This window comes from Chiloscyllium plagiosum, chromosome 34, assembly GCF_004010195.1.
Source record: "Chiloscyllium plagiosum isolate BGI_BamShark_2017 chromosome 34, ASM401019v2, whole genome shotgun sequence".
Lineage (NCBI taxonomy): Eukaryota > Metazoa > Chordata > Chondrichthyes > Orectolobiformes > Hemiscylliidae > Chiloscyllium > Chiloscyllium plagiosum.
Genome location: NC_057743.1, coordinates 29,271,707 through 29,298,918, shown reverse-complemented (window position 1 = coordinate 29,298,918; position 27,212 = coordinate 29,271,707). Strand labels below are relative to the sequence as shown.

The following is a 27,212-nucleotide window of genomic DNA, read 5'->3' as shown; positions in this document are numbered from 1 at the left end:
ACTTTGGCGGGTCGGTGTGGACTTGTTGGGCCGAAGGGTCTGTTTCCACACTGTAAGTAATCTAATCTAATCACAGTAGGCTAAATAGATGAAGAAAGTTCAATGTCGTATCCACGGCCTGTGGAGTTAAGTTGTGATAGTGAGACTATTGAAAATGCTTTTGGTAACTTCAAGCTAGGTGGCAGTAGAGTCTAGGGGAAAAAAAAACAATAAGTTTCCACTCAATAGGCAGATCAGCCAACCTTGCACACACATGATCAGACAATCTCAGATTCAGGTCTAAATGGCCATTCCTGTACAAATAACCTTTCAATCTGTGATCTCCAGGTTCACACATGTAAATTTCCAGATGGGTTCTGGTGATCTGGAAGAAGGGAAAAGGGGCCCAACAAGAAAAGCAAGCTGCCATTCTTGCAGTATTAGCCTCGTCAGTTTTAAGAAACATCATGATTAAATTTAGACCAACTGACCATTCTTCATGACAATTAATATTGCAACTTGTCAGGCTCTCAACCTTGCTCCTCAAATCATGTCAAAAAATTCTCAAATCTCAGTTTCAGCAACATCCCTAGAACAAAGATAATGTGTCAGAGCCCACAACAACAGGAAGCAGAGTATATTATGAAATGAGTAGTTACAAATATTGATAATGTGCATTGACAACTTTTTTCGAGCAATGTTAACTTTCTCACCAATTTGTTCCATACTGTGCACAGTTATCAATATCTGGAAAAGAAATTTATCCCATTGATTGACACCGAGTGGTCATACTGTCTAGCCAAATGATCTTAAAATCTCAAATAAACTAATAATTGTGGGTCACAAATGACCCATTCAGTCACAGGAATGTAACTTTGAGATTATAATTTCATATTCACTTGTTCATCTGAGTATTGTAATAAGCTGGAGTTCCTATCAATAGCTTTGATATCTTAAGATTACCCATCATAGCTTTGCACTAAGATATCCTCGGCTACTAACCTAACAGCATCTTAGGTTCCATTTCCCTTGGAGCCACAAAGCAGAGCACCTTCATGAACATGACTGTATGAAAGCTCTCTACAGCTCTTTACTTTTCCACAATAGCTGAATAAGTACACAACATTGTACAGAATGTTCTATTAGCAGAAAGGTCCAAATTCAAAGCTAGTAAAGCAGCTGAGATACTATATAACTGGGTTCACCCCCTCCGCTGAAAAAGCTAAAGGAAAAACAAAATATATCTCAATCACATGTCTTGGTTGCTTTCTACTGACCTCTGCTAACAAGGAGGTATTGAGCATAGGCATGTAGCTTACAGTTAGATTACATCACCATCTGGGTTCACACTAAAGGTGAACCATTTCAGGAAGTTTCCAGAATGCTCTGCTGCTGTCAATTATGTATCTTATAGGTCTAGCATAAATACCTGCATCTTAATTATAAAGTAAAATTTCTCTTTCAAAAAAAGTACACTGATTCAGAAATGGATAAGCCAAAGAAGTACAAAATTATTTTCTTTTGACAAAACATTGTGAAAAAAATACAATACACATCACTAAAGCTAGACATCAGAGAAAAAAGATTAATTAAAAATTGAGTTTTAAAATTGAGTTTGAACTAGTTCAGGTAAGATCAACCAGGCTGGGTTTGAATAAACACTTAAAAGGCTAAGAGGAGATTTGATAGAGGTGTTTAAAATTGTTAAGGATTTAAATCAAGTAAATAAATATCATTTTTAAATGTTGATGACCAGAGGACAGAAGTGATTCCCTTAAAAATGCAACACAAGGTGGAAAAAAAATGATTTTTTTCCCCCCATGAGCAGCTTAGAATTTGGAATGCAATATTGAACTGGATGGTGGGAACAGGTTTAAAAGTAGATTTCAGAAGAATTGGGTAAATACTTAAAGAAGGAGAAAAAATGCAGTAACACAGGGGAAGAGTCAAAGAGTAGGATAAGCTGGGGAGTTCTTCAAAAACATCCACAGACTCAGTGAGCCTTCTGTTCTATGCTACACTGATTCCAAGGTCACTCAAGTAGGTGCAAGTACTCAAAGGCAGCATCTCAGGTTGCCTGTTATGTTCCTTCGAGAAGCAGAAGGCTTAGTCCACATTTCTCAAAATCTACACAACTCCAATTATGAAGCCTCTAATGAGATGGTTTATTAACTTGTCACCACAACCACTATAACAAGGCAAACTTAGGATATTAGGTCTGCAGATATAAAGTTTAATAAATTAAATAGGCTTTAATTATTTATGAGAATTATAATTTTTGTATGCACTATAAGTTGCAAATTGTATTAATTCTTAAATATTTGGAATCATTGGCGTCACCTCCCACATAAGGAAAATACAGCTATGTGGCAACAGTCCCCAGCAGCTGCTGCACAATCTGCACTGGGCATTTCAGAGGTTGGAATTAAGTTAACCTTCTCATTATCTTCATATCACACTTGATAGAAGTTCTAAAGAAGGGTCACTGGACCCAAAATGTTAATTATACTTTCTCCTCAGAGATCCCACCAGACCTGCTGAATTTTTCCAGAAATTTCTGTTTTTGTTTCTGATTTTCAGCATCCACAGTTCTTTGGTTTTTCATGATAGCAACTAATCCTGATTCCCTTCTCTTTCACGTTATTTAATATCACTGCATTCCCACAAGGGAACTGGACCCCACACTGTGGTTTTTGCAATAATATCACTCTGCCCACCTCCTATCCTTCAGTAATGCTGTTGCAAAAGAATATGGAAATTGGGGCAAAAATCCTGCTTTAAATTATCAGCTAGATGCACAAACTTTGGTCAGCTGAACTTCAGTCAGAGATCCAAGCTAATGCTCTGGGGACTCAAGTTCAAATCCTACAATGGCAGCTGTGGAACTTAAATTTAATTAATACAATCTGGAACATGAGGTTGGTCTCAGCAATGGTAACCATGAAATTGTCAGTTATTGTTGTAAAAACCTGTGTTGTTCAGTAATCATCTTACCTCCAAGTAAGGGAAGGAAACCTTACTTGGTCTGGCCTACATATGACTCCAGATCCACAGTAATATGATCAGTTTGCATTTGCCCTCTGAAAATGCCCTAGTTTAGTTCAAGGACAATTAGAACAGACAATAATTAGCATCCACATTCCATGAAAGAATAGTGGAAAAATGAAATCCCACAGTCACTGAACTGAAATGCCAGCAGGTACTTATATCAAAGTTCAATATCTCACTTCCTCAGGCTACAGTATTTACTGTCATTAAATAATCAAGCTGTTCTTCCACATCATCTTTGCAAAAAACTCTCCCCCAACATCAACTCCAGATTCCACCTCGAAAAGAAGTTAAATAAAAGATCTTGTGGAATCTATTGATCCATGAAGATTCTTGAAATGCAGTACAGTGAAAATACCAATGTAACTCTGAAAATGCATTGTGTTTAGTTAAGGCAGACAGTCTTTTTCTGCTGCTTTTGATTCCAGTGTTTCTGATCACTTTGGGTTAAATATTGGCATGGGCCCAGGTCTTCTGACTTGGATGACAAAAGCTGATTTGTTGTTGTCCAGAAGGAGTTTCTCCTTGCCCTTCCACTACCCATTAAATAGTTAACATGAACAGCAATGCAATGTTAAGGATGAAATTAACATTCACTGTATTCACACAATACATTTTAGACAAAAAAGGAGAAAATTCTCTATATCTATTAAAAAGTTTGCAGTTTTAAATAAAAATTACCATTCATTTTTGAGTTGTTCAGTTAAAAAATGTGTTATTTTCTTTGTAAGTATCCAAACCCTTCTCCCCACCCCCAATTCTAGCTGTGTCATTGGTAGGAGTCCAGCAACTGTATTCATGTTTAGAAGCAATCCTAAACTGTCCAATAATTACAAATATAAAAGCACATATTTCTAAATAAATTGCGTTTTCAACCTACATTAGATCAAATTTTGTTAAATTATTTAAGTTACAGGATTGTAAAAATGCCAGTATTGCAGCTAAAGTACAGCAAAAGAAATCCGTGCAAACACCGACTCCAATCGGTTACACATACAGTACCCATATTAATGCACTGCCATCAAGTCAGTAAAACATGGAAAAATGCTTCTAATTTATGGGCAGATTTTAAAAAAAAAATCCCATGATAGACTAATCAATAGATATTTAACCTAGGCCTTTAAAGACAACCTTCACACACAGCCTTGATGGACTGTTGCGAGGGCCTACCTACACAGAAGCACCTGAGTTCCATGTGCATTGTTCTGAAGTTCAAAACACTCATAGACAGATAATGGACAGAATAATCAGCTGTTAGTTGCTGCTGAAAAGCACATGAAACAGGCAATTGCAGTATGACATGAGGGGCCATAAGGGAAGGAGATACAATACATTTCTACTGATCCTACGGAAACTTCCTTATGTTGGAGCTCCCACTTTCTCCTGTGCAATATTCAATGTCGGATGTAGCCAACTACTGAGTGTTAGTACAGCAATAGGTTCTCAGTGGGATATTGTAGGATCAAATCTGCACAGTGGGTTAACTCATTCCTTCAAACATCCTGTTCCTGGTCTTCTGCCACCCCCAAATCTCCCTGACATCCATATCAGGCTGGTCTACTTGCTATCAGTTGAACCCACGACTCAGAATAAAACTTTTCCTTTAGAAGTATTGGTTCACAAGAGGAATGAACAGTTTATGAATCAGCTCTCTGTTCATTTTATTTTTTCACTGTTCCTCCACCCCCAATCCAATGAGTTACTGCTGCAGACTGTAATTAAACATGGTCTTCAACTGCCTTATGTTGTTTCTTTCAGGGCACTTCAGTTTTAATAACAGTGCCATCAAGGGCTTCATTCCGCAGATCCACTGCTGAACCATTCCTCCAAGACTGTTCTGCAGCCGCTGCAACCTGAATTGTCCACAAGAAATTCTCCTTTGTGATAAATGGCTCTTCCTTCCCTGAGGGAGGAGATCAAACAATCAATCAAAAACAAAGTAGTTTCTAAAGTAAGCGACAAGCAAAAAACTGTCAAACCCTGAGCTCCAGTCCAGTGCCCACCACCATCAGTATTGCTCCTCCCTGCTTCTCTCTTTCTTTCACCTTAAGGATGGGACTCTGATTGGGGTACAGTAAAACAGCACTCCTGCAACCTACTCATTCTTTATCTATCAGCTGTGGCTCACTTATCGATGTTCCGAGTTAGAACACTGTGGGTACAAATAGCACTCAGAGATTGGAAACACAAAATTTAAGCCGACGCTGAGGAAGTGTCACATCAGCAAAATATAGGGTGAGATGTGAAATCAAGGCTCAGTTGGCCCCCTCAAGTAAGCATAAAAAAAACTGTGGCACTATTTCATGGTTGAGCAGAGGAACTCGCCTTAGAATTCTAGCCATTTTTAAATGCGCAACCAATATCACTAAATCAAACAATCTGATCATTATCTTGTTGGTGTTAGTACGAGACAGCTATACACAAACTGGCTGCTACATTTCCAATTAAACAATGACTACATTTTAAAACTGCTTCATTATCTGTGAAGTACTTTGGGATGTTCTGAAGTTGTGAAATATGCTTTTTATAAAATTCAAGCCTTTTGTTTTCTTTTCCATTTCTGCCGAAGTAAAAGACTTTTGTTGGGATATATGATTCCAACTAACATCAGCTAAGAATAGACTTTCCTCAAGCTATATGGTATGAGAGAGTTTGGCAATGCATTTATAAAGCCAATTTTAAGATTTAGGATAAACTTGGAGTGACTTACTCCGGAATTAAACTTACACATGCAGTAAGGGTAATACTCAGTTGTGATGTTCTCGCTGCAGTTAAATAGTCTTATCATTTTTCACTGCAACAACTTGTACAAGGTGGAAAAAAAATGCAGATCCTAGTACTCTCAGGTATAAAGGAAAGAAAGGCAGGAATTGGAAAATTAAGGTGTCAGAAATTGAGGGTTTAGATGGTATAACAATCTCAATGCAGACTGATAACTCAGAAATAAATTCAATATTCCAGTTAATACCTAAAAAATGTCATAACACAATTTGACATTTTAAGTCTCTTACTGTAACAAAGGGATAAAAGTGTGATGGACTAAACACTATTTACAGGCAAATTATACTTGATCACAAAACAGAACATTTCCTTTGTTGCTTAATTCAACCAAAAACACATTTTGCAGATATTAGTTACACCGTCCTTCAAGAAGATATTCAATTCTCCCAGAACCAGTCCAAGATGATTCTAGTTTCCAAAAATTTACTTCCTTTTTTTATTTCATAGCCGAGACATCTTTAATTTCTGAACTGCTTTTCAATCAAGAAAATTCATTCTCTAGCGTAAGCTAGGCAAATCTGCCAGCTCTTCATAAAGTTACTCTTTTGCAACAACCAACGGCTCACAGTAAGACTTATCCAGCAACAAAACAACTGACCAATCATCTGCTAATGGGAAAACTCTTCCATAAAATTACATCATGGAATCATTATACTCACTTTAACCTTGATTTAATGATTGAATTTCACGCAAAAGGCAGAATCTCCAAAATGCAGCAAGGCATATGAGATATCCAGTTAAATTATGAGCACAAATATTGCAGAGGGGCTGGAACCTACAAATCTTCTGACTGGAGATCAGAATGCTATGTATTGAAACCAAGCTGACATTTAATCCACAAAATGACAGAGAATGTGGTGAACATCAGCTTTACTAAGGACTCTGAATCTTCTGAAAGACCATCCTTCGTTTCTGGATTACTGATGAACTAATCTATTCATAAGTAAACTGCTTTTACAATCCAAAATAAAAGTATAGATCTATCACATTGGAACATTTCTGTTCTTTTGCTAACCTTTCAGAGTTTTGAGGAAGTGTTTCACCAGATCTCTGTAAGCATCTTTGTATCGGTCATAATGCAATTGGGAACACACAGGTCTTGGTGTGCCCTGCTCAGTTATTCCAAGGGCACTCTGATTGTCCATCCTTAGTGTTCCTTCTGATCCATGAACCTTAAAAAGAATTCAAAAACAAAACAAATGTTGGCGTACATGCCATTTAATCATGCTTCATGCTACTTCTCAAGGTGGGAAGATTACTACCACCCCCATCTCCCAAATATGGATAGCACATACACAGGTGGAAGAGTAAATAGCAGTTCTAATATGATAACCTTGAAATTCATTTTCGTACGTCATACGCAGCAGTAAAAATGGTAAGTGTACCAGCCATCCTAAACAGTGCCAAGTTTAGATTAGATTAGATTACTTACAGTGTGGAAACAGGCCCTTCAGCCCAACAAGTCCACACCGACCCGCCGAAGCATAACCCACCCAGACCCATTCCCCTACATTTACCCCTACACCTAATACTACGGGCAATTTAGCATGGCCAATTCACCTAACCTGCACATTTTTGGATTGTGGGAGGAAACCGGAGCACCTGGAGGAAATCCACATAGACACGGGGAGAATGTGCAAGGGAATAATTTGCAACTATTTCTACTCTTGATGATGATTACGCAGTAAGCAGCCCTCACTCCACTGGAATTGTCTTTGTGTGAAACAATGTAGGACAATCACAGAATTGACCACTGGGATGCTCTTCCACAAACAAAATCCAGAATTGTGAAAACTGTACCAAAGTTAGAAACAGCATTTTCAGGCTAAGTAATATTGTGCATGCACAATAAATAAAAGGGTAAACAGGACAAACAGTGAGAGACGAAGAAAAAATTATCAAGGGTTTAGATGTAACGAATAGTCACTGTCAATGAGATAATGACTTACTTCCAACCTCTGGTCAATGCTGCGTGTACAATGCTGGCTGACATCAAGCGTGACTATAGCACCACTGGCAAATTTCATGCTGACTGAGACTGTGTCAGCATCCTTAAGTGCTGCAATGTCTATTAGGAGTAGAAAACAGGTTGTAGTTAACTTCTGCATGCTTCGCAAAACTGCATTCATCTCAAAAGGTAGCTGTCTCTTACTCTTTTAGAATCGTTCTAAACTCTATCATTTACTTCCTGGCAATCATTCACTTTTTTTTTAAAGAGAGGAGGATTTCTTTATCCACCAGCTTTCTTAACCTTTTCCTTTGCCAGTATAGATATTGTGGCAGACACCATTCAAACAGATGTTGTACCCACATAATGATATTCGCTTGGAAGTTTAAAAATTGGCACAATCACAACATGTTTAACAGGATTTTAAACTGCGGTAAATAATAACAGGAGATATAACATTTGAATATAGCCTGTGATGATCAGGGGTCATACTAAACCCTTAACCTGAGCTTAGCACCAAGTGCAGTGCAGGAAATGTCATATCACACTTCCTTCACATCACCCCCATCAATATTTGTTGATCCTCTTACTGTGCTTACTTTCACTGGTGTCAAGGTCCAGATATTATCACACATATGCAGCAATTCTTCCCACACAAGGCCACATAGTATCAGTAGGTTATTCCACCATGAGGGCTTCTATAAATGTTCAGACAAATTCATCCCATTAAGAGACACTCAATAGCAATAAGAATGAATACTGCGTTTTCTCCTCTTCACCAATGTGCCAATCTTCATCAGTATGTATCTTCACTATTTGGCCATGGCTCAGTGGGTAACACACTTGACACTAAGTGAGAAGGCTGTGGAATTCAAGTCCCACTCCAGGTATCTAAGCATAATATTTATGTTGACATGCCAATGCAGTACTGAGAGGGTGCTGCACTGCTACCAGTGCTCCCTTTCAGGTGCTAACTGCTCTCTCAGATGAATATAAAAGATTCCATGACACCAATTCAAAAAGCAGGGGCCTCCCTGCCCTAGTCAATTTTTATCCCAAAACAAACATCACTAATACAGAATCACTAGTTCTGCATGAATAAAGAATCACTAACTCCAAAGATGGGTCACTGGATTTGAAATGTTAACTATGATTCTCCCTCCACAAATAGTGCCAGACCTGCCAGGTTTCCCCAGCAATTTCTGTTTTTGTTTGTTTCAGATCACTAATACAGATCCTAAGGTCATCATCCCATTGCTGATTGTGTTCTTGTCTATAAAAAAAATATGTTTTTCATATTACAATAGCAGCCACACTTCAAAAAGTTCAGCTCTTTTGTCCTTGCTTTCTTTTTTTAGGGGGGATGGTGGGGAGATTTAAGGACCTGAGTGGCCCTCGTGGAATCAAAACCGACCATCAGTGAGCAGATTATTTACTTGCAAGTGCCACTTGATAGCATTGTTGGTGACCTCTTTCATCACTTTACTAAAGATCAAGAGTGGACTAATATAGCAATTTTTGAAGCCCCCTTGTATCAGTTGTTTATTGTTCACTACCATAAATGGATGTGGCAATACAGCAGAGCTTAGATCTGAGCAGCTCTCTGTGGAGATGTTTAATCCTGTATATTGCATGCTGCTTCTGCTGTTTGGCTGCTGGGCACTTATGTGTTGTAAGTTTAGCAGATTGATACCTCATTTTTATGCCTTGTGCTGCTCCTGGAATGCCAACTGTATTCTGTATTGAACACAGCTTGATGGTATTGTTGGGCGGTTTATTCATTCACAGGATGCTGAGTGTGGTTGAATATAATTCTGCTGGGGGCTTGTGGTGCAACAGTGGTGTTCCTAACTCTGGTTCAGAAGGTCCAGGTTCATGTCCCACCTGTCCTGGAGGTGTACCCTAACAATTCTGAACTGTTTGATTAGAATTCTGCTACTGCTGATGGCCCATAGCATCTCCTGGATGCCCAGTTCTAAGCTGTTAAATGTGTTTAAAATCTGTCCCACTGCATGTTTGATCTGATGTTATGAGATTTCACAGAGTCCGGAGTCAATGTTTAGAATTCTCAAGGCAACTCTGGGCAAGATTATATACCACTGAACCATCATCTCTGGTCTATCCTGCTGGTGGGTCAAGACATACCCAGTCAGTGAGGTATGATTCTGTAATTATGACAATATCAGACTGTGTCTGCTCTAGTCTGTGGGATGGTTCACTCAATTTTGGAACAAGCCCTCACAGAAGGACACTGGAGGGTCCACAGGGCCGGGTTTGCTGTGTCATTTCCAATGCCTTGATCGATAGTGGTTGGTCCGGTTTCTTTCCCTTTATCAGCTTTTGTAGCAGTTTTAATATATCTAATTGGCTTACTGGGTCGTTTTAGTGAGCAGTTTAAAGTTAACCACAATGCTGGCCAGACTAGGTAAGAATGACAGATTTCCTTTCCTAAAGGACATTAGTGAATCAAATGGGTTGTAATACAATCATCAGTGAATTACATCACTTTTAGATTCATTTTTTAATCGAATTCGAACTTTCCAGCTGCCAGAGGAGACCGGAATCCAAATTACCAGAAATTTAGTCAAGTGACATTATCATTTTGTCACCACCTTGTCCAATAACCTTTCACATGGGAACTAACCAAGGAGAAAAATGATATGAAACATATCTAAAATAAATACTCCCTAAATCAGGTGCACAAAAGAGTAACTGGGTTGTCACAAGTCAAAACATCTATCCTCGTCCCCTCTCCAGATCAATATTTAAGGTTAAATTTGAAGGTATTTCCTAAATTCAAATTCATGAATCAGACCAAGAAATGAATTGGATGAAACAGATTTAAATCTATTATTGTGAAGATACTTCCTCTTAGCACTTGCACACAAGATTTTTGCTACAAGAACTATTTATTAAACTTTCAACCAGTTTCTACCTTGGCAGAAGGCATGACCCAATGAAAATATGGTATCTGGAGCGTTTTCCCCAAGTAGCCAGCAGATAGTATCTAGGTCATGTACTACACCATCGTAGAATATCCCACCTGTTTAAAAAGAACAATTCAAATGGATTTGTCCGCATAAAACAGTAGATTAGGTAGCTACAATAATAAGGATTTCAGAGTCTTGAGAAGGTTTCAGCAATAGAAAAGGCTGAAACATCACAAGACAACAAAGTCTGAACAGATTACCAATCTTGTTCAATCTCGAGATACACAGCAAGCTAAGAAACAGAAATGAAAACAATTAACTAGTACATCAAGTTTGCTGTTGAGTTCATGACCACCCACTGCAGCAGAATTGAAATCTCTTCTGAGGTTAAAGAAGAGCCCGCTAAGGTTCAATAAAGCAGGGAGAAAGACTAACTGGCTACTTCAGGTGATATTGAAACCATGACAGATCATATATGAAGCAGTATGCTTATTATCTGATTATCCATTGGCTTCTGTATTATGCAATTTCTACTGGCACCAAGAAACAGTCTAGCTCCCTCTTGAAGGCATACAGAAGTGTTAATATGCCTACATTATTCAATGTAACAAACTGATGCCAAAGCTCAATTTCCAATTGTTCACCATTCACATCTTACTGTGGAGCATCACCGGCAATAGCTCTAATACAGTAATTACCACATAATGTGAATCCAAGTGTCTCTGGGGTTTATTTTACTTGGGTAAAATTTTCACTTGTTTGCAATAATTCAACAATTGCCCAGATGAACAGTTATTTAAATACACATGCTCAATGATCCACTATATTATTCTATCATTATGCACTTGTAGTGTGCTGAGACAGCAAAAAGGAAGGGGATGAAGGAAGAGGATGGGAGAGAGTTCTACACCTTATCTATTAGCAATACACAACAGGAACACATAGTTCCCTGTCAATAATGATTGGGAGTAGGATATACTTAAGTCTAATGAAATGCAGTAGGATAATGGTTGCATACATTGTAACAAAGGGGTTGGCAAAACAATCTGTCACAGAATAATTTCCACAATGAGAGAGAAAATAGGTATCAAATTCAACATGCAGTGAAAACCAATAATATACGTTAATGCTACATCATAAACCAGACTCCCATCAGAAATATTATCCCTCTATAAATGTTGCAACCTGTTGTATATTGCCAACGTATTTTTGTTTTATTACATATGTTCAGCTTTTTGATTTACCTCAAATTGTTTCTCCAAATCAACATTTTCAACAGATTTGCAGATACACAGAACTAACCTGTTTGCAATTTACTTTTCCAAGTCCATACCTGCTTTTTTGATATAGCTTAAAGATGGAGATGGGAAGGTTCTACTGACACTGACTATTCGTTGAATCCTCCCTAGAGCTTTATTGTGAACCTTCTTGTACAAGAACTGCACAGCTGGATCAAAACGTCTGCATAGAGACAGAAAAGAGACATTCATGTCAAACAACACATTAGTAATAAAGGATGTTATTACAGGAGAATAGCAAATAATTGTTTAAAACTGTGTTTTGGAAGCTTAAAAATCCATTCAGATTCCCAAAATCAATTGCCAGCATTCCAAGAGTAGAATTAAGAGGTCACGATGGAGAAAATGGTGTGATCACCAACAATATTACATGTCTTAAGAACATGTTTACAAATAAAATAAAATATCAGACTTTCCTGCTTTTTGTCTTTTCTTTCTAATTTCCACTTTCAATATCACATGCAAGTCACCACTTTCCAAACATAAGCTAAGTAAATGCCAAGATTTCAGGAGGCATTATTGCTAGGCCAGTCCAGTTGGTGGACACACAAACACATGTACTTACACATGCACTTTCTAGCTGTGGTCAGGAACAGGACTCCTAACTGATTTTTTCCTTTTCCCCTCCTTTAGCTTGCTAAGATCTGGGAGCGACACAGAGGTTGAGAACAAGTTGAGAGTCTTCATGCTTTGTACACACTGGGCAATACGTTTATAGAGTCAGCGATGTACAACACAGAAACAGACCCTTTGGTCCAGTTCGTCCATGCCAACCAGATATCCTAACCTAATACTGTCCCATTTGTGGGCGGCACGGTGGCACAGTGGTTAGCACTGCTGCCTCACAGCGCTAGAGACCCGGGTTCAATTCCCGCCTCAGGCGACTGACTGTGTGGAGTTTGCACATTCTCCCTGTGTTTGCGCGAGTTTCCTCCGGGTGCTCCGGTTTCCTCCCACACTCCAAAGATGTGCAGGTCAGGTGAATTGGCCATGCTAAATTGCCCGTAGTGTTAGGTAAAAAGGGGTAAATGTAGGGGTATGGGTGGGTTGCGCTTCAGCGGGGCAGTGTGGACTTGTTGAGCCGAAGGGCCTGTTTCCACACTGTAAGTAATCTAATCTTGCCAGCACTGGGCCCACATTGAACCTACTCTTTGATTTAGCAAATATGTTATCAATGCAACAACCTACATATATATAAAATTCTAGCAAATTATCCCTTTTTTTAGGGTTTACTCACTTATATAGACCACAGACTAGAGGTTGCCCACATCTTGCAGCTTCATCAAAACATGACTCAGCCATTTGCTTGTCTAAACTCAGTAACTTTTCACAGAATACTCCTTTACCTGAAACACAAAGAAAACAAATTCATTTACCTCATAGTACCACTGTTTAAGATACAATAAAATTTCACAGCACTCTGGCTAAACACAGCAAAATAGCTTCCAAATTGTATGCTATCAGGAAATTAGGCTGGTGAAGTTAGCGCTAGAAGATCAAGGTGATTGTTATAACACAAAATCTTTCGTGAACCCAGTTAGAGAGAAGAAAACATTCATTTTTTAGGTAAAAAACTTCAATTTGTATCCTGTGCAGGAATGCAAAAGAGATGCTGGAAGACATTTATCAGAAATTGATGAGTTTTTGTTTGCTAGAGTTTTAAGGGTAAAAAACATTCAACGTGCAAAGGAAATCCAACTTTCTGAAGGAAAGCTTGCAGGACAGTGCATCTGAATGTGAAGTGTGGATAGTATTTGCCATCATAAATTCAGTCAAATAACCTCCACCTGACAACCTATGCTCTCAGTTGAACAGTGGCCACTCAAATGAGGGACTTCAGGGTTTTCAATCCTTGTAGCACAAGTCATTTATCTTCAGGGACAAGAGGAGAAAAATAAGGGGATAAAAAGCCTCACAGAAATTTTGTGGCAAGCATTAATGAATGGCACTGCTTATAAATTCAGAGAGTATGCGGTTTTATAAACATACAAACAGTATATCCATCAAATTATGATGTATCAATTCTGTAGGTAAATGGTAGATGTGTGGCCTTTTAAGGGTACAAACTCTAACCCATGTAAAGTAAACATTTCAATAATTTTAAAATGATCACTAATCTAGCTGGGGTTAATAGTCTGTAATTTTCTTTGTGGCAAAATCAACTTGAGGCTCTCGTATTTTCTGCATGTGGAGAGCTCTTCTGTACTTCAAAAAGAACAGTTCCTGATCTTAAAGGTTTTTTTTCAAAAAGGGCTGTAGAAATCGCATTTCTTAACATGGAAGGCAATATGCAGTATTGAAAAGCTACAAAACAATGACCAATGCACATCAGCTAATTGAGTCTATAACCTCAGTTCATATAAATAAACAATTAGAAACCATTTAATTTCAAAGTACTGCTCAAACTTGGTAATCACATAATGCATCCATCTCAATTTTCTTTTTTGTTAGCAGTGCACTTCTACTTAACATTGCTCTGGTCCCCTTTCCCCTTCAAAGATGGTGCTGCAGTTACATGGGTGGAAGCAACTATGCCAACATCTTAACCAAGTGGCAATCAATTACACAAAAAAAATCAAAAAGCTGTATAAAAACACAGGGCATTATGATAAATCCTCATCCTCACCAAATATATGTTCCAGCAGAAACTACTGACAGGCTCACAAAGATCATTACTGACAGATCATTTCCCTATGTCTTCTCCATATTGAGACTGACATAGAATCCAACCCAAAAAACAACTAGTACAGGTTTGGGATCAACTGTGGGACTACCTAGATGATTCAAAACCACGGTGCCCAATGTACGGTCCCTTAACCTTTACAGCAAACTGGCAAAAGTTACCTCCTCAATATTACCATTCCTTGTCTCTTAAATTCCATGCTATATTTATCATTCAGACACACCATACCTGCACGTAAAGCATCCAGGACTATTTCCGAGCCTTCTTCTGCCAATGAACAAATAATAATTCCTGAGACGCTGCATAAACAACAGTATGGGAAATGGTTAGGAATCTGTGTCGATTAACTTGAAGTGCATTGAAGATCTCAATTATTTTTTAAATTCAACTGTAACCAGTCCATTACGATTAAACTTACAGCACTGTGACTGAAGACTATTAAATGGCTGTTGGTGCTAGTCAAAGTACCTGGCATCATTCAAGCATTATATACAGTCGAAGCATGGGAAAACAGTAACACAAAGGTTCTAATGATATTGTGGAATCAAATATGAACAAATGGAGTTTTCTGTTTTATATTCTACATCTGGATGCTGAAGTGGAATCTGAATCCACTTACTAAAGAGCAGCTGATCAAGTCCAATCAAATTCTATGCTAAGTTAGCTGATCTCAACCAGATTCACAAGGATGAGAACTTTAAAGGGCTTTGCTGTCTACAAACTAGTTCAAGAAATGGTTAGCAAGAGACACAGCCTGAATTTACAGTCTATTCTGCTCCTGTCAAGCAACAAAACTCCCATTAGTAAATGAATACAGATTCTAAGTAAAAAATAATTTCCTCTAAGATCATATCCTTCCCCTGGCAGATACTTGCTCTCCAGATTTCTATATGATTTTTGGACATTTTAGTCAGATCTGTGGCTGAATGATTTTGCAGAGAATGTAAAGCAATAAAAAAGAAGGAAACAAAGTATTGATACAATCTTACAAAAGGTGTGAAAAGGTCTAAAAAGGCCATCAATGCACATCCTGGGTGTCAACAGTGCAAACGTATGCATCGTTATTCACATTCTCCTTGAATGACAAGCCAAGGAAGAACAAAACAACTTATCAATTTAAGGAAAATGAATTGAAGATCCCACCCATTCAGCCATCAAGCAAACTCTCAAAAACCACAGCAAACTAATCTATCCCAACTATCCTGCTGACCCCATCAGAGAAACTCATTGCTCCAAAACAAGCAGGTCTGTGCAGAATTAATACATAGCTCACAATCGTACCGTTCGTCATTGAGCACAATCTCAGCGTCCTGCCCCCGTAACACCCTGGTGTTTGCAAGTATGTCCGTGCTGAAGGTACATTCCAAATCCTGGATGCAATCCTCCACAATGTACAGCAAGCAGCAGTCACTTTCCTCTTCAATGCTTTTAAACAAAGCTCTGTTGCCACTGCACGCGCCAAACAGTGCCAGTCCAATCCGGCTGCCCATCAAACCACCATTCCCATATCGCCCCAATGCCATGTTGGACGCAACATTATTGGAAGCTTCAGGAATAATGTGCCTTTGCCCACTGGGTCTCGAAGATTGTGAATGACCAAGGACTTGGAAGCCATTATATAAAGGTGATGAACGTGATGGGGAGTTTAAGGTAGCCATGTCATGGTGGATAGTCACCGTATTAGTGGTGGAGTTGGATACACTGGTTCTAAATGAGATCATATTCTGATGGTGAGACACTGGAGATGAAACGTTGTTGCTGAAGCTGGTGGAACAGGGGTTGGGTTGAAACACAAAAGATGACGACTGCGGTAGAACAGATTGATCGAGCACGGACATACCAGCAGCAAAGTCTACAGGAGGAGACCTAGGAAAGAGAATATAGCAGCAAAACATTAGATAACTTAAAAATTATATAATCTTTGATGTCCACTAACTCCCCCAGTCACAAAAATTCACTTGAAAAATGCAGAGTACAATTGAGCTGTTAGAGGATTAAATTAGACAAGAAATAGAAACATGCTGCACCATCTCAGCAGGTGCGGTACCAGATGTTGAAAGAGAAAAACAGAGATAACCTTTCATGTCTCAAATGACTCTTTTTCAGGATCGAACTGTACCAACTCTAAAGAAGAGTCATTGGATTTAAAACCTGACTCTGTTTCTCTGCACAGATGTTGGCAGACCTGTTGAGCTTCTTCAGATGATCTGTTATCATCTCAGATTTCTAGCAACCATAGTATTTTACTTTTATTTGAATCAGCTATTATGGCAGGATACAGTTACACCTGTTCTCAATTGAATTGGCCAACACGAGGGGGAGAGGGCACTGTGTGTGTTCACATGCACTATTATCCTGGTGATTCAATTAACCTTACTGGATGTATCTGCTTGTGTGTGAAAGAACAGAATAGAATTGAACACCACTGTGACATTTCCTTGCTCTACCAGATCAGATAGCTTGTCAACACATCATTCAGGGTCATTTGGATGGATATATGAATAGGAAGGGTTTTAAGGGATATGGGCCGGGTGCTGGCAGGTGGGATTAGATTGGGTTGGAATATCTGGTCGGCATGGACAGGTTGGACCAAAGGGTCTGTTTCCATGCTGTACATCTCTATGACTCTATTTGTGAAGTAACTTATTTAAAATGAGGAACTTTAAAAAGCACACCATACCCACCTTGCACAATTATTCCACTGTAAAAAGACTTGCAATTAAACAGTGCCTTCCATAATCTCAAGAAATCAATGATGATTTGTAGGCAAGCAATGCTTTTGAAGTGTGGTCACTATTGCAACGAAGAGAGAAAACGAGGAAGAAAAACAGCTTGATCCTTAAATCCCACTTCAGCACATGGACAGCACTCTTGAAGTCACTGATAGATATTCAAATTCTAGCCAAATCTTTATTTCAATTTTGAAGCTTTGCTGTGAGTATTAAAATCCAGAGTACCCTAAATACTCTAATTAATGAGAAAGGAAAACAAAACAGAACAAAAGAAAAGTCAGCTCACAATCATTGCCAAGAGAGTTGTGCAACGTGGATTTTTTGGAACTGCAATGCTTTACTCCAGTTTGTTTATAATCCTATTAGTTGGAAGAATGCCACACTTCAGGGGTGACCTCAAGATTACTTGACCGACAACAGAAATCTGGCGCATTAACTGTACAGATACATTGTAAAATGACATGGAATGAAATTCTTCTAATGAAGGCTTTGGATAATTTTAAATTAGGAAATGGGAACATTATAAAACTAGCCGATCTGTCAGCTTGGCTAAAATGACAGCACTCTCAAGAAGATACATAGTTCAAATCCACACGGGATTTATGAATACAGGCGAGACACTATGCTATATGCCTCATTATATAATGTTATCCCTTGGATGAAAATCTCAACCATTGTACCTGTTCCAACTGCTCAAGTGCATTTTAAAGATTGTTCCTCAAGTAGTGTAATGCAATAGCAAATTCTCTTAAGTATAATTTCCTCTTTAAACCAGCACCCCTAAATAAACATATGTAACAACTTCAATGTCCTTGAAAAGCCTGTTAAGAAAAGACTCTGGAATCCTGTACCAATTGTTGCCACGCAACCTCTTCTGGTCTTTGCTTCTATTCCAAAGTCAGAAGAACAAGTTTTCAAAGCTTGCAGCAAAGGCAATTTTCCCTTCTGAAATTCTATATTGCTTGCAGTTATTTAAAAGTTCCATAAATTTTTCACAACTCAATATTTTCAGTTTTTTGTAAACTTTGTAAAGCTAAACTGGGATTGCTTATCGAAGCATTGGAACCAGTCTGATAACCATTGGAGCCAAAGCTTACCTGTCAATCTATAGTTGATAGCAATTCAATTCAATTTCATCAAAGAGAAACTTGGTGGACTGAGAAAATATGTCAAATTCTATCTTTTGTTTTTCAGATCATCAGCTAATAATTATGTTTTAATTTAGCCTTTTTTAAATATTAACTTTGCAGTGTGTGTCTTTTGCACCATGGTTGCCTTTTGGAATTAAAAGGGAATATAGTTCAATGTCGGATCATAGCTTAGTTACTGATCAGTTTTGCCACTTGTTTAGAGAAACGACTTTTGTTTTATAATGAACTATTTTTGACAAAAGAAACCTGGCAAAAATCCTTTTTATTCTAAAAAGTCATACCAATGGGAAAAGAAGCTGCCAATTTGTTGACTGAGTGAAAAACATTAAAACAAATGGTGTAATTCAGAGCAAGTTATCCCAGCAATCGTCCCATCATAGTAGTGGTGGGCTGTGTTCTTAAACCGTGTAGTCCATTGGATGTAGGGACTTCCAGGATTTAGATGCAGTGACAGTGAAGAAATGGTGATATAATTGCAAATGTGTCTGGTCCAGTTCATTTACTAGTCAATGTAACTCTCAATGTTGATAATGGGGCACTCAGTGATGGTAATGCTATTGAACATTAAGGGCTGATGGTTCGATTCTCTAATTGGAAATATCATTTCCTAGCACTTGAGCGGCAAGAATGTTACTTGCTGAGTAATGATAGAAATATTAGCCCTGGCGTAGATGTAGTCCAGGTCTTGTTGCATATTATCTTTTTCACAATCACCTATGTGACTTACTAATGTGTCAGTCAGCTCACTGTTAGTTTGTAAAGTCTTGTTTGATGAATAGTTTCTACATTTGCCTGGAAAGAAAGTCACTACCATTAAAAGTATTCACTACAAAGGTACCATGCATGATTTCTAAAAAAAAATATTCTTCCATTTGCATTTTTGCCCTAAAGAAAGTAATAAGTAAGACTCCCTCGCTGCCTGTGTGAAAGCTTCATTTAAAAATAAGTTCAGTGCTTTACAACATAAATGACATGCCCCCAGCCTACAGATGAAAAACAAATGGTTACTAAAGCATATATCAGAGGACAAGAGTTGGGAAATAAAATCTCAAACATTTCAAAAGCCACTTACTGGTCATAGCGTGCAACTACTTCGGACAAATTGACACAAGGCTGAACAGAAAATGCTGACTTAGCCGGTCAGAATAGTTGGTACAAATCATGACCAAAAACCAAGCCAAAGGGAAGCAAAGCTTGCGCACTGTACATGTGCATTTTACACAAGACATTTTTTGATTTCTTCCCTTGCTGCACCATATTTTATAAATTGCTCCAAATAACATCTATGTTTTTCAACAGCAGCAAGTTTCCTTATCCAATCTTTTCTTAAATGTTGAGTGAGCTAATTACAATTCATCCATTTCTCCAACTCCAGCCTCTTGCAGATCCAAAGCTTCATTGTTCTGCCATAGCTGCGTTTTCAGTCATCCAGATCTAAGATCTGGAATTCCCTCCTATATATCTGCGCCTTCTCTCCTTTAAGAAAGCCCTTGAAACCTACATCCTTAAGGGAGTTTTTGGTCACCTATGTTTTAATACTTCTCTAAGTGAGCTATGTCAGATTTTATTTTATATTAGTCCTTGGAATGTTTTTAACTATGTTAGTTATGGAACATAAATGCAAGTACAACTGGAATGGATAATGTGATTTTCATTCCTTAAACCAAAAAGCAACAATGGTACAAGAGCTACAGATTCCTCACTCCCCAGACAATGGGGGCACACAAAAGAACCGAAAAAGGATGTAAGAATAAACAAACAAAAGCTGTGCAAGAAATGAAGAGTCTACGTTTTATGAGAATTTCAAATCATCTTGGGAAAACTACTTAAAGAAATCAACAAAAGGTAGTTTGTAAGAAGTTAAAGACAGGAAGGAAACAAGTAATACTGATAAATTCATCTGCTGTAACTATTATTTACTGGCTTTCATATTTTCCCCTACTATTCAGCAACTGCCTTGGTCATCTTTGACATTACTTTGTAGAGCACTTTTCTAGACGTATGCACCTGACAAATGTGATTTGCAAGAGAATCAATAGAGATGGAAAGAGAACAGTAATAAAGCAACACAGATGACAGCCTAAGATTAAGTAAGATGAGAGCTGGTTGTGTGCAGCATAAACACTAGTATGGACCTGTTGAGAAAAATGAACTGCTTCTCTGTCATAATTTTTATGCAATTCAATCCCCTATAAATAAATCAGCCAAAACTCCAATGGGGCCTTGAAGACAAAAGCAACTTCTGAGAATATAATAATTTGATCTCCTCTCAAGCTGAGCTAATAGGCATTTATAGCGACAGCTGCTACTTCTACCTGTGTCATCTCACTTCAAATGCATCAAATCAAGAACTTCATGGCCCTACACAATCAATGATTCACAGCTTTCTCATTTTCCAAGAATCACATCCTGTTTGATCTTCCAACCAGCCCAGTGATCTAATAAGATTTATTTTTCTAAAATAAAACAAAACTAGAGAGGACCCATCCAGTATATTTGATAATTGCATATTTTAAAACATTCTCTTCATTCCCTCAGAAGAATATATTATAAATGCAAAGCTTTTTCTACTGATTGGCAGATGGCCCAATTAGATTTTACACCCTTAGTTGGACTCTCAAGTGTAGAAATGCAGAAAAAGAAATTTATGATAGCTGAAGTAGAACACTGAGGTGTGATACAGAAATATGTGTTTGGGTATGTGGGGATGAGTGGGTGCTGATTTGACTCCATTAGAATCCAGCAACTCCTTGAAATCTGTACATGGATGCCATCAGAATCAGAATCCAAATCCAGAGAAGGTTCATACCCATCATTGAAACCAGCAACTCTGGCCACAAGTGCCTCAATTGAGCCTGCTTGTATTCTTACAATGCATTGGGTACTCAACGTTGAAGCTGGGATATGAAGAACGACTAAGTTATTAGTGAGCAAGTGTGAAACTACACACAGTATATGTCAACACTTTCTTGACAAAGTGAATTAGAATACACAACTGAAACCACTTGAGATCCCTCTCCAAGACACACCATCCTGACCTCATAACAAATCGCTGTTTCTTCAGTATTCCTGGGTCAAAATCATAGGACTCCTTCCGTAAAAATATTGAGGGTCTACCTACACCAAATGGATGCAGTGGTTCAAGAAAGCAGTTCACCATTACCTTCTCAAAGACAATAATATAAGTTGGCTCAGTCACACATCCCCTGAATAAACTAGAAAGATGCAAAAGAAAAGAGCTATTTTTAAACTTAAAAATGCTAAATAAAACTAGACCACTACAGGAGTCACAAAGGGTGTCAAAGAAGATCAGGTCTTAGCACTCTCTGAACAATAATTTTAGAAACATCTTCAGCTGCTCCAACAACAAAAAAAAGACACATTAACTGCTTACCCAGTAGAATTATGTCAGCCCACGTAAACAAGCATTTACGGGTCCTCAACAACTCAACTTCGGAGGGAAATGAAGAACCATCCTTTAATGTGGACATATCATCACTTTGAAAACCAAAGATCATCATTTACTCCTCTTCCAGTGGATCCACAGAACAGAATAAAAATCATGAAGGAGGGGGGAGATCACAATTCCAAAACACTATTCAAAGAAAATAAACATTTGCTGCCTGTGCTAAATTGATACCCTCTTGCCTCAAGAAAATGTTTACAATGTATCCCTTCTGGGAATGGTTGCAGCATTCAGGTCATTGCAATGCAATGTGGTCTTCCATTTTGTCCAACTCAGTTGATGTTGACTCAGTTAAAACACGAGACCAGGTCTTGAAGTATGTTTGAAGGCTTCCTCTGCCTCAGGTTCATTATGTACTAACAGAATTAACCCATACACAGGAGTGAAGCTTGAGTGACTTATAGCATATCCTCAATGCGAACACCAATTCAAATTGCATCTCGTAGATTTCTGTTAAGTATGGTTAGAAAGGAATACAAGCAAAACCAGGGGAAAAAAAGTAGAATTGGAGATGCTGGCCTTGATTAAATTTAACAGCAGAACAGGCTCAGAAAGCTGAACAGCTCACTTTCTTCCCAATATCAAATGGCACTACTGTGTTAACTGAACCTTGATGCCAGTGTCAACTGAGCAATTGAAGACAATGTAAGGAACACTCTGTACATCTCAAAAACATGCCAATGCCAGATGAGATCAAACAATGTAATCAAAAGAAACTTATCCACACAAATTGATTGTTGCTTTGAATATAGTCAGCATAAATAAGCATGGAAAGGGAAATGCAACACACATTGATCTTCTCAGATCAGCCCAGAATCTATTCTGCAAGATTCTGGGAACAATAATTGATTTTTATTTTTAGTCATTTGTTTGTTAGCGAGCTATCACAAATCTTATGTATTTGAACTGGTTACATTCAATGTTAACTTGATACTATGAAAGATGGGCTCCAGTGATGCCCGGAGACGAAAAGTGAAAGATGATTTTTTTTTCTTCCAAATGTCCCTCTCCTCGGGTTTGCTTCCATGAGCATCTTTCCAAGCTAAGCTACCTAGGCTTAGATCCAAAGATGTTTAGTTTTAGTTTTTAACTGTCATGCTAAAAATCTGCTTTATTTCATGATTTTAGCATTGGGGAAAAAAAACCAGGAGGGGAAAACCTGGTCCACAAATAATCTAGGTAAATTTGTAGAAAATTCTTAACATTATCTAAACTCAAAGGCAAGAAAGGGACTTTAAAAAGATGTAATCAAGCCAAATGGCAACCTCTAAGTATTCACACAGTGCACAGACATTGCTAAGAGACTCCAATAATCACAGGATACTGTAAAATGTTATATTCTTGTGAATCTAGCCACTTACCAACCACTACGGGGAAATGAACTGATGTTTTATTACATTAAAAGCACTGTTTGAATGTGATTGGCTGGATGATAAAACCTTCTTGTAGGTTTTACAGAGAAGAACAGTTGCGATCTTAACTCTTAGAATGACCCGAGTTGGTCTTTCAGCCTCAAAAGACTATCTAACAACTATGTCTTTGCAATGCCATTCTTGCTCCGCATGTAAGCTGCCATGATTGTGGTAAAATATGGACTATTGAGTCACAACTTCAATCAAGTGATTTCAAAATCTGGAATCTTTCATGGATTGAAATTTTTTTCTTTAAAAAGAAAAGGGGAAAACAAATGACCACAGTGGTTATCCTCAGACAGCCTGTGCTACTGTTCATGGCCCAATCAGATTTTAACACCCTTACTTGGCAAACCCATGAAACAAATGGGAGATAAACAAATACAGACTGAGCTGGAATTAACATTTTCTCGAAAGGCTGTGAAACTTAGTCAAGAAACCTTGGTCTCCTATTTTAATTTACACGTTTCAGGTAACTTCATACACTGGGATAGGAAGATAGGAATTGAAGTGGACCATTCTGCCAACCAAGTCTGCTCTGTCATTCAATACGATCATGACTGATATCAGCCCTTCAATGCCTTTCACCCCTTCCCCCCACCTTAAAAGTCTCAAAAAAGGAATTAAACTGCCTTGACTCTGAAAATGACAAAGGCAAACAACAGCCCTGTTAACCCTGCAAAGCCCTCTTTACAAACATCACTGTGGTATCACTTTAAAGAGCAGCTTGGCAGCATCACTTCTAACCAAATTGGTAGAGTCCTAAAAGGCATTAATACTGGGCTGCATCTGCCAAAGGTGGTTGAACCAACAAAAGGGAAACAAACTTGATCCCATCCTCACCAATCTGTCGGCCGCAAATGCACCTGTTAGTACTGTTAAGAGTGGCCACAGCACAAACCTTGAAGGTAAATGTGAAGTCTCATCTTCAAACTAGGAATACTCTCTACAATTTTGTGTGGCTCTATGATCATGTTAAGTGTGACAGATTTTGAACAGATTTAGCATCTCAAGACTGGGCATGCACGAGTAGCTGTGGGCCAGTAGCAGCAGCAGAATTGCAGTCCAACACAATCCGAAACCTCAGACTGGCATATCCTTCACTCTTACACTAAATTAAAGCAGGGATCAACCCCGATTCAATGAAGTGTGCAGAGAGGTGTGCCACAACTAAAAATGTGGTGTCAACCTGGCGAAGCTACAAAAGCTTTTCTCAGAGAACCTATGCAGCATGTTTTAAGACTGGAATACAACACATCTTCTCTTAAAGTGCAATCACTAGTTAATTGTTAAATTAAACAAAAAGGAAAATTTAGTAAGAAATTAATACCAAAAACTGTCCCACTCACTAGATCACATTGTGCAGATGACTTTTCATCTGCACAATATCCAGCTTGATATAAACAATGACACCAAACATAGGGATACACAACTATATATCAGGTGAACAGCTTTTGGCATGAACAGAGAATTAAAAACTGAAAGACAGTCTCTACCTCTTTTAAACCAGCGGCAAAACCGTGGGCAGCATGGTGGCACAGTGGTTAGCACTGCTGCCTCACAGCGCCAGAGACCCGGGTTCAATTCCCGCCTCAGGCCACTGACTGTGTGGAGTTTGCACGTTCTCCCCGTGTCTGCGTGGGTTTTCTCCCGGTGCTCCGGTTTCCTCTCACAGTCCAAAGATGTGCAGGTCAGGTGAATTGGCCATGCTAAATTGCCCGTAGTGTTAGGTAAGGGGTAAATGTATGGGTGGGTTGCGCTTCAGCGGATCGGTGTGGACTTGTTGGGCCGAAGGGCCTGTTTCCACACTGTAATGTAATCTAATCTAATGTAATCTAATCTAATCAATAACAAAGCTCAGAGAAACACCCACTCACTAGGACCTCAAGGTTCCACAAATTCCGTTGCTTGCTAGAGAAACAGGACATCAACTAAACAGCCATAATCTCAGGTTCAAATCTCAAAATGAGGAACTAAGAACCTTTAAACTAAATATGCTTTTATCTTCCTTTTTAAACTAGTCACTCTCCCCTTCTTAAGCTTCATACCTGTGTTTGCGTGTATGTGATATTGTGTTGTATTACTTCTCTTGGAGTTGGATCACAAAATTCATTTTTTCTTTCACTCACTTATAATGGACTCCTTAATTTTGACAAGTACTACACTTTAATTGTGCGCTTTCCGGAAAGAAAATACTTGCTGTGACTGACTGAGGGGGAATAAAAGACGGGAAGCCAGATAACTTTTCTTCACCTGGTGGCATCTTTGTTTTAAGATTTGAATTTTTTTTAAACCAATTCAGCAAACAAAAAGAAAATTCATGAATTTAACAGTGTAAGTTATTAAAAACTGACTTTGTTGATGCCCACTCCACTGGTCTTGCACATGTTGGATAGTTGAATGTTCAATACCTGAGGCCCTTACTTAGCATTGACACTTCATTCCAGTACTGAAAGAATGCTGAGGCATCAGAAATTTCATCTTGTACGAAACGTTAAACTAAAGTTCTGCCAGCTGACCACCTACATTTCAATAATAGGTAAAGTTTGTGAAATGAAGCACTTCTGAGATGTTTCCAGACGACGACATGAGGCTTTCCACCTACCTTTGCCACAAGGAAATATCAACTTGTCAACCATGACAGCCCAATCTCTTTCTTAGGGCTAACACATTCTTGCTTTTTACTAAGAATCATTGAAGACTAAATAGGAGGAGGAATCATGACTGTTTTACTGCCCATGCCTAATCTACAGGCACTGAGGGGAAATGCCATGTCTATACTGTCGCCCTTACTAAGGACAGCTAATTCAGCAAAAATCAGAGGCAGCACTGAAGACTGTTCAGTTTGTGTAGCCTGGCAACACACTAGGTGGTGGTTTTATCCACCAGTTTGGCCAAAGTGACTTTCAGATCTTAAGGTTCTATATTAAGGGAGTTACAGGGGTAAAATGGAGCTGAAGCTGTCCGATGTCTGCATGAGCGCAAGGTTTTGCACTAATTTCTTTGAAAAAGATAACCATTGATGTTGACAGAATAGAGTACAGAGGAATCTCGATTATCCGAATATCGGATTATCCAAAGGGGATCTCAAGTTTCCGATAGAAACATTACATCAAAGAGCTGTTTCAACCCTGATCACATCTTTTGTTTACAAGTACAATGATGAAAAACAAACTCTGCTCACTGAAATGCTGCTGAGAACAGTCCTGGACGGTCCAGGCACCACCTCTAAATAACTGACCTCCCGCCCTCCCTCACTGTCCCCCAACACTTTCCCTGGAGTTCTACACAGGGGTGTACCCTAAACCCCCCTTCCCCACGTAATGTCTCCAACATTGTCCTGTACAGGGTAAAGGTGGAACATGTCAAAAAGTTGCAGTAACAAGTTGTGCTCGTGCACGCGCTCGCTAGTTGGAGACTTACCCCAAAAAAGCAGCAGCAGCAGTCTTGCTATTGGTGTCCAGTCCAGCAGCCAGGGGTTTGGACAGGGGCATGGACAGGGATTGCACTGGGGTGCAGTGTTGGGGACAGGTGGGGGCGCGGTGTTGGTTGGAGTTGGGGGGAGCACGGGTTGGGGTCGGGCAGGCAGTGGGGGCAGGTGGGGCCTCACTTGGTGTGCTGCTGCCTAGTCTCCTGAACAGGGCGCAGACTTCACAGAAAATTCCAAGCCCCAGATAAAATCAATTAACCAAACAATCAATTATCCGAACAAAATAGTGTCCACCCATCTCGTTCAGACAATCAAGGTTCCTCGATATATCACTCCAGTACACTACTGATGGAG

At 38.8% G+C, this 27,212-nt stretch overlaps 1 protein-coding gene across 3 annotated transcripts; it reads right to left on the bottom strand.

Annotated features, from left to right (window-relative positions):
* Window positions 1-26,937, bottom strand: LOC122540382 (inositol 2-dehydrogenase-like). Of its 3 annotated transcripts, none has more exons than XM_043676029.1 (9): window positions 26,852-26,937; window positions 15,949-16,533; window positions 14,896-14,966; window positions 13,222-13,330; window positions 12,020-12,147; window positions 10,692-10,799; window positions 7,758-7,876; window positions 6,824-6,980; window positions 1-4,930 (listed from the first exon to the last, which is right to left on the bottom strand). In XM_043676029.1, the coding sequence occupies exons 1-9, from the start codon at window positions 26,920-26,922 to the stop codon at window positions 4,782-4,784; spliced, it is 1,497 nt and encodes a 498-aa protein (XP_043531964.1). In that variant the 5' UTR covers window positions 26,923-26,937; the 3' UTR covers window positions 1-4,781. The 3 variants fall into 3 exon arrangements, with proteins under 3 accessions (XP_043531964.1, XP_043531965.1, XP_043531966.1); XM_043676030.1 differs by lacking the exon at window positions 26,852-26,937 and adding an exon at window positions 17,352-17,490; XM_043676031.1 differs by lacking the exon at window positions 10,692-10,799.
* Window positions 26,938-27,212: the final 275 nt, after the last annotated feature.

Excerpts from the sequence above, each read along its gene's own strand:
- LOC122540382 (XM_043676029.1), bottom strand. The coding sequence starts at position 26,922 with ATGCCCCTGTCCAAACCCCTGGCTGCTGGACTGGACACCAATAGCAAG. Across the intron at positions 14,967-15,948 it reads ATTGTGCTCAATGACGAACG|CGTCTCAGGAATTATTATTT; the intron begins GTACGATTGTGA and ends TTGTTTATGCAG. Across the intron at positions 7,877-10,691 it reads GGGTCATGCCTTCTGCCAAG|ACATTGCAGCACTTAAGGAT; the intron begins GTAGAAACTGGT and ends TACTCCTAATAG.